This window comes from Xenopus tropicalis, chromosome 4 (assembly GCF_000004195.4).
Source record: "Xenopus tropicalis strain Nigerian chromosome 4, UCB_Xtro_10.0, whole genome shotgun sequence".
Lineage (NCBI taxonomy): Eukaryota > Metazoa > Chordata > Amphibia > Anura > Pipidae > Xenopus > Xenopus tropicalis.
The window spans coordinates 47,797,557-47,804,294 of record NC_030680.2 but is presented as its reverse complement, the minus strand read 5'-3'; the positions used below and the strand labels follow the sequence as shown (position 1 = coordinate 47,804,294).

Here is a 6,738-nt window from a genome sequence, read left to right as displayed (position 1 = left end):
TCCCTGCAGTGAGGACCAAGCATTTGGGTTTTTGCTGCACTACCACCATTGTGATAAAATGGGTGTGGTTTGAAGTGGGTGTGGTTTAAAAGGGGAGTGGCTGCCATTAGCGGCCCTCCACCGTGTATGCGCAAGAAATTCCGGCCCTCGGCACCGCTTGGACAGCACTGGCGGGTTTCCAGATAACTGACTACATACCTGTAGATTCAAATGAATTGTAAATTGGTTGCTAAAGGCTACAGTATTGGTTCAATGTAGAACTTATGTTAGCAAAATACATTTATAAAGAAAGAAACAAAGTTGTAAAGTGAAATACCTACCATGGGCACATTATTGTGAGCATTTTTTGTTTATTAGGGAGGAAAATATAAATAAATACATAAACTGAGCAATATGGAGATAGTGTCCTTTTCAAAAATACTTACTAAAAGAGCTTAAGTTGTTTGTCTTTTTAAATTAAATGTAATTTTGTTGTAAAGACAAAATTAAGACAGTGAATCCTGGCGTACTTTACTGCCAACATAAAATTCATTAGTCTGTACAGGCTGCATGTGTCAGAACAAAGTCCCAGTCGGATTCCTGTGTAGGGAGGGTAGGGGCTCGGGGTTGTACTTTGTGACTATTGTGAGTGAAAAGAAGCTCAACATAGGAGCCTGTCATGGAGTTCAGCACTGCAGTTGTGTTCTGTTTGGCTCTATTATGCTTCATGTACTGGAAGAAATCTCGGCCAAATAATTTCCCTCCTGGTCCTCTAACTCTCCCCATTATAGGAAACCTGTTGCAGATCAGCTTTTCCAGTTTCCTCAAGGATCTGCAGAAGGTGAGTGAGTGCTGTTGGTGATTGCTGCATTGAATTGTGTACAGGTTGTAAATTTGGCAAACAGAACGTGAAAAATACATTATGCAGCCCCCCCCCCATCAGATTAGTAAGCAATGACAGAGGTTTAGCACAGCTTTGCACATTATATTTAAGTATGGTGACTATAAGCAGGACAGACATAAAGAGTAATGAGACTGTAAGTTCTTTTGGGCAGGGCTCTCTTCACCTCTTGTATCGGTTATTGATTGGTTTATATGTTACTCTGTATGTCCAATGTATGAAACCCACTTATTGTACAGCGCTGCGGAATATGTTGGCGCTTTATAAATAAATGTTGATGATAACATTGCATTCTCTCTAATTATGTTACCCAGTCTTCCGTGGTAATTCTCAGTCAAAACCAGTTTCTTCTGTGTGCTTTAGTACCATTGTAAAGCAGAGAATAACATATATGCTGATTCTGTAAGATAGATAAAAAATGTAGAGGTTTATAACAGGTGTGGTGAGGGTTTTTTTTTTTTTTAGCCAATGTGTGCATTGAAGTAACATCTCCCATAGAGATTAAGGGCTCCCATAACAATCCTACTATTTACACCTTGGGGCCGATTCACTAAAGGGTGCTAAAACAAGCGCTATTTATAGCATGCGTTAAAAATGTTATCGCATGATTCACTAACGCATGATTCACTAAACGGACACGTGTCAAAATTTAGACGCGATGCTTTTTGCGTTATTTAACTCACGAAGAGCGTTTTTGTGCAGTAATTGACGCATGCGCGGTAATTGACGCACACAGTATTAACGCGCAAAATTCTGTACCCAAGTGTTACGCATCATATACCACATGACTAACGCCATTTCCTGCAGTTGCGCTGTGAGTGTAGAGATGGAGAGCGCGCAAGGTGCAGGTGCGCAACCCAACACGACACAAGCGATGGAGAGGAGTGATGAGAGCGATGCTGAAGCCAGCAGTGGCAGGCTGAAAAAAGGTGGCAAAACACCAAGGTAGGCCGGGGCCTGAAGAATCTCACATCTGTCACATGGCTCCAGCAGTGACACTGACACTGAGAGAGGCCTGGCTTCATCAGCAGCCCAGACGTTTCTGATATGGAGGGCACAGATAAGGATTATCAGCCAGAGGAAGCCAGTGGAGAGGAAGTGAGGAACTTCCCCACCCCCTCTCCTCATCACCAAAAAGGAGCAGGAAAAAACAGCAGGAGAGCAGGCTCCACAATCTCAATTTTTCAGAATTTGAGAATGAGGCTCTGGTGGAGAAAATTGTGTCTGTGTTTGATACAATCATTGGCAAATATGCCACTTAGCAGCAACTTGCAGCATTTAAGTAGGGTTTGTGACAGAGCATGCCTTAAGGTGGCCATACACGGGCCGACTATAGCTGCCGATATCGGTCCCTTGGACCGATTCGGCAGCTAATCGGCCCGTGTATGGGCAGGGCAGAGCGGCCTGGCCGACCGATATCTGGCCTGAAATTGGCCAGATCTCGATCGGCCAGGTTAGAAAATCCGGTCGGATCGGGGACCGCATCGGCTCGTTGATGCGGTCCCCGATCCGACTGCCCCATTGCCGCCCACATAATCCGATCGTTTGGCCCCAGGGTCAAACGATCGGATTATTTTTTTTTTTACCTAAATGCTCCCCGATATCGCCCACCCGTAGGTGGGGATATCGGGGGAAGATCCGCTCGCTTGGCGACATCGCCAAGCGAGCGGATCTGCTGGTGTATGGCCACCTTTAGTATTGTTACACTTGAAAGAAAAGGGAATTGATTGGGGCAACAATGAGGAACAAAAAGTGAGTGCGTTGTTATGGCTTGCTTATTGTAGGCAACACAATAAAATCATTCATATATTTTATTTAGGTCTGAAACTGGAGGTGGCCCTTCCAAGAAAATATTTTTCCGCAGGTATGAGGGGCAGCTCATACCTTTTATCCATGGAGACAGCGCGAGTGGTGTGTCTGGCATCTTTGATTCCGACAATACAAGTGTGTTTACTCTTGCAGAGAAGTTTAATATTAATGTAATACAACATTTTCTAAAACAGATCCATCCTTATCACCACCTGGCACAAGCAGACGCAGACAATTGTCATTTGCTCCGATTCCAGGTATTTTTGTTACCAAATTTTGTTGGACCTGGATTTTGTGTTAGGCTTGTGCAGTGGCATAATTGTGGATTGTGTCCCTGTATATTGCAGGTGTTTCAATTACAAAAGTGCAGTTTATTGCTAATAAGATAGGTGGTTATTGGACAAGTGTGTCTTGCTGGGTTAGGTGCAGTCAGTTCATCTTGTATTTTTGGACAGTCAATCTTTTCAACTTGATTTTGCCCTTGCACTCTGTATTGCAAAACAATTTACCTTTTTTGCTCATTTGGAATGAATCAATGTCCACAAATAGTTTTTGCAAAATTAACTTTGTCATGTTGTAAAACAAATGAGAAACATTGTCCATGAAGTTTGCCTGGCATCATGAACATCATTACAAACATTTAAACATTTTTCAAAAAGGTGGCCACAGACGCTCTGCTGGACAGTCCTCCTCTAATCTGCTCCACTCCCCACAATGCCATCCTGAAATGGAAGAACAAACATTCAGGTTCCACAGAGCCCTAATTCGGCACCACAAATCTTTAATGGAAAAGATGGACACATTACCTGTGGACTTTTGTGTTGCCACTAACGCCTACAATTAGAGCCAGGCACGACAAGCTGCGTACGAGGCCACTATGTTAAGCCTGCACCAGGAGCACTTAAAAGTCCAACAAGAAATGTGGCATTGTTGGCAAATCAAAATGCACTTATGGAAAAGCAAATTTCCTTGCTATAGACCATAGCACATGGGCAAAAGGAAATTAAGCCAACACGCTCTACCAAATGATGTATTAAGAAATAATATTAATACACATTAGGCCTATGTTCTTTGTAAATAGTTATTTCTCTTTTTGCTATTTGTGTTGGGGGTGAGGGAATCGCCTGCTTAAATCCACATCAGCCTTTGTTGCCACTCACTACTGCTGTGAGAAATAAAAGAAAGGAGCATTTCTTTTGTAAGTGGGCAACTAATTTCCCTTTAAATTAAAACCTTTCTTTTTTTTTGGAGAAGTTGTTTGGTATTTTTTGTTTATGGGATTAAAGATTGTAGGTACTTACAGGAAAAGTAATTGGTAACGATTTGTGCCCGGACTTGATTCCCTCTGGCATCCGCACCTCAGACAGGATCTTGGGGATGTATGGGGTCATCCAGGTCCTCAGCCACATTGCCAGGTAAGCCATGCCCGTTAGCAAGATTGTGCAGTACAGCACACACAGCCACAATTTGGGAAACTTTATACGGGCTGTACATTAAGCTGCCTCCCGACTTATCCAGGCAGTGGAAGCGGCTTTTAAGGACCCCAAATGTCCGCTCAATCATAGACCGCGTTCTGACATGTGCTTCGTTAAAAGCACACTCAGCCCGCGTACGCGGCCTGTGAATGGGGGTGATGAGCCACCTAGAGCACGGGTAACCAGCATCTCCTGAAATAAAATAAGATGTAATAAGATGCTGCAAACAAATAAGCTGCTTCCAGTCTCCCTCTGTCAAAACATGTCCCTTTTGCAGCAGATGTGAGCGTGTGAGACTGATAGCTGACACTACAAGTAGCTGCTTTGACTCTCCCTCTGGAAAAAGAGGGCACTTTTGCAATTGCAAAACAAGCTTATGGCAGGCAGGGCCTGTTTTGACAGTGGGAGACAGAAAGCAAATGTGGGCAAGTTGTGCTAGACATGACACAAATACTTACTTAACAGCCACCCATGAGGCATTTGTCCGGTTTCAAAAGCATCATAAATCCTGGACTGCCTTTAGATGTAAGCATAGTGAGAGGAGCCGAGGAAGCCAGACACGATGCTGAGAATATTCATTTGTGCACACCACTTGTACATCGAGGGAGTGGTAGCTCTTCCTGTTGCAGAAAATGTGCTTCCTGTCATGGGGGGGGTTTAACGCCGCACGGGTGCAATCAATTGCACCCATGCCACTTACAACAAGGAAAGTTCACCCAGCACACCCTTTCCTCCTCCAGCAATTCTTATTCGGTGCACAGCCCAGAGAGTCAGCACTCCCAGCACAGTCCAGCAGAAAAAACAATTGACTGGCACAACAAGTGTGATGCAAGCGGGCCTTAGTCCCTGCATGTTAATTCAAGAATAGCAGCAACGTTTCGGGGGCGTACCCCTTTGTCAGGCATACAAACCAGTGCAGTGAACATGATTAAACAGTCTCACACTTCATTAGCATACATAATTGTGTAATTAGCATAGTTAACCTTTAAACAATCTGTAAAAAACCATTTGAAAGTGTACAAATGCAAATTCATAATACCACTTCTCAATAAATCAGAGCAATGTCCATAAGTGAAACCTTCATGAAAAAAGACATCATTCCAATAATATTAATATTAATATCCATTATTGTCACTTAGTACATTCAATATTGGCAACAATAGGAGTCACTAAAGTTTCAAGGTAACAATGTTACCAAAATATTACCAAATAAACTAACCCTGAAACAGAAGACAATTAAACCTGAAACAGGAAAATTACCTGTCCCTGAAGCACTGCATAATTCATCAGTCATATTTTATACTGCAGAAAAGAATATGTACATAATTAACCATTCTCATGATCCTACCATGCAATCATAAAAAGCATGACATTATACACTCTCCGTTTAAACCCCTAGGATGTTTAGTTTTTGGGTCCCAAATCCAATAACATTCCTTTTGTAATAAAATTCTCTTAGTGTCTTGACCCTCCCTTCCTTTAATTTGTTCCAATATTTGCCACCTAAGCTGCAAAACCTTATGGCCACACTCAAAAAAGTGTTTGGCCAATGTTGGTTCCCTTTTCTCTCTTTTCTCTTTCCCAAGTTTTTTACCTGGTTCCGTTTCCGTTCCTCTATCTGGGGGTTTATAATTCCGAGTCATAGATTTATGTTCATTAAGCTGCACACGTACTGCACAGCTAGTCTGGCCTACATAGCCTAATCCACAGGGGCATTTAATGTAATACACCACATTTTTGCTATTACAATGAAAGGTCCCTTTGATAGGCATTTTGAGCCATTATGTGGATGTATTACATTATCCCCACATATAATACCATTACAGTGGCTACAGTTAGCACATGCATATGTACCTTCTTTTTCCCTTTCATCTCTATCAGTCTTTCTATTACTTACTCTCGATTTTACCAATTCACCCACTATTTTACCTTTCCTGTATGAAAACATTGAGGGATTGTTAAACAATTTACCCAACTTGGGGTCTGCCTTTAAGACACCCCAATATTTTAACACTGATTTTTTAATTAATCCACGTCCTTGATGTCAAGAGAACAGAGCAAAAAATCATCACTAGGGGGCACAATTAAATTTCAAAATTGAGTAGTATCCCATAAACAGTAGGTTAGGAATGGTATTATTTCCTGTAGGGCCATATCCACATAGCATGCCAGTGGTTGAAAGAGTGACCCTATGTTAGACACTATGGGTCTCCCTGGAGGATTTAAAACACTTTTATGAATTTTTGGAAGGAAGTATATGTAAGGAATATTAAGATAATCAACCAATAACAAGTTATACAAATCCTCAGATTATTCCCTCCATCACCGCAGCATTCAAAAAAATGTTTAACTCAGTTTTAAACCTAACTGTAGGGTCAGCGTGTAACTGTTCGTAATGTAAAGGATTTTTTAACTGCTGGTGCGCTTCCATTTCATAATCAGATCTATTTAAGAGAACTGTACCACCCCCTTTGTCTGCTTTTGTGATGTATTATTTTTTAAAGTTTGTAAAGCCTTTCTCTCACTATAAGAAATATTAGAGGATTTAAACTGCTTAATGCATAGGCTTTTTTC

At 41.8% G+C, this 6,738-nt stretch overlaps 1 protein-coding gene and 1 long non-coding RNA gene across 2 annotated transcripts in view; one reads left to right on the top strand and one right to left on the bottom strand.

Annotated features, from left to right (window-relative positions):
• Positions 1–634: 634 nt before the first annotated feature.
• Positions 635–6,738, top strand: part of cyp2j2 (cytochrome P450 family 2 subfamily J member 2) — a 120,346-nt gene continuing 114,242 nt past the window's right edge. Inside the window, exon 1 of the mRNA XM_031900740.1 lies at positions 635–820. Coding sequence (XP_031756600.1) covers positions 659–820 — 162 coding nt within the window. The 5' untranslated portion in view covers positions 635–658. The remainder of the gene's footprint in view (positions 821–6,738) is intronic.
• LOC105945484 lies at positions 3,239–4,978 on the bottom strand. The gene is made up of 3 exons (XR_001169050.3): positions 4,623–4,978; positions 3,991–4,356; positions 3,239–3,411 (listed from the first exon to the last, which is right to left on the bottom strand). It is a non-coding gene; the product is annotated as an uncharacterized LOC105945484 (long non-coding RNA).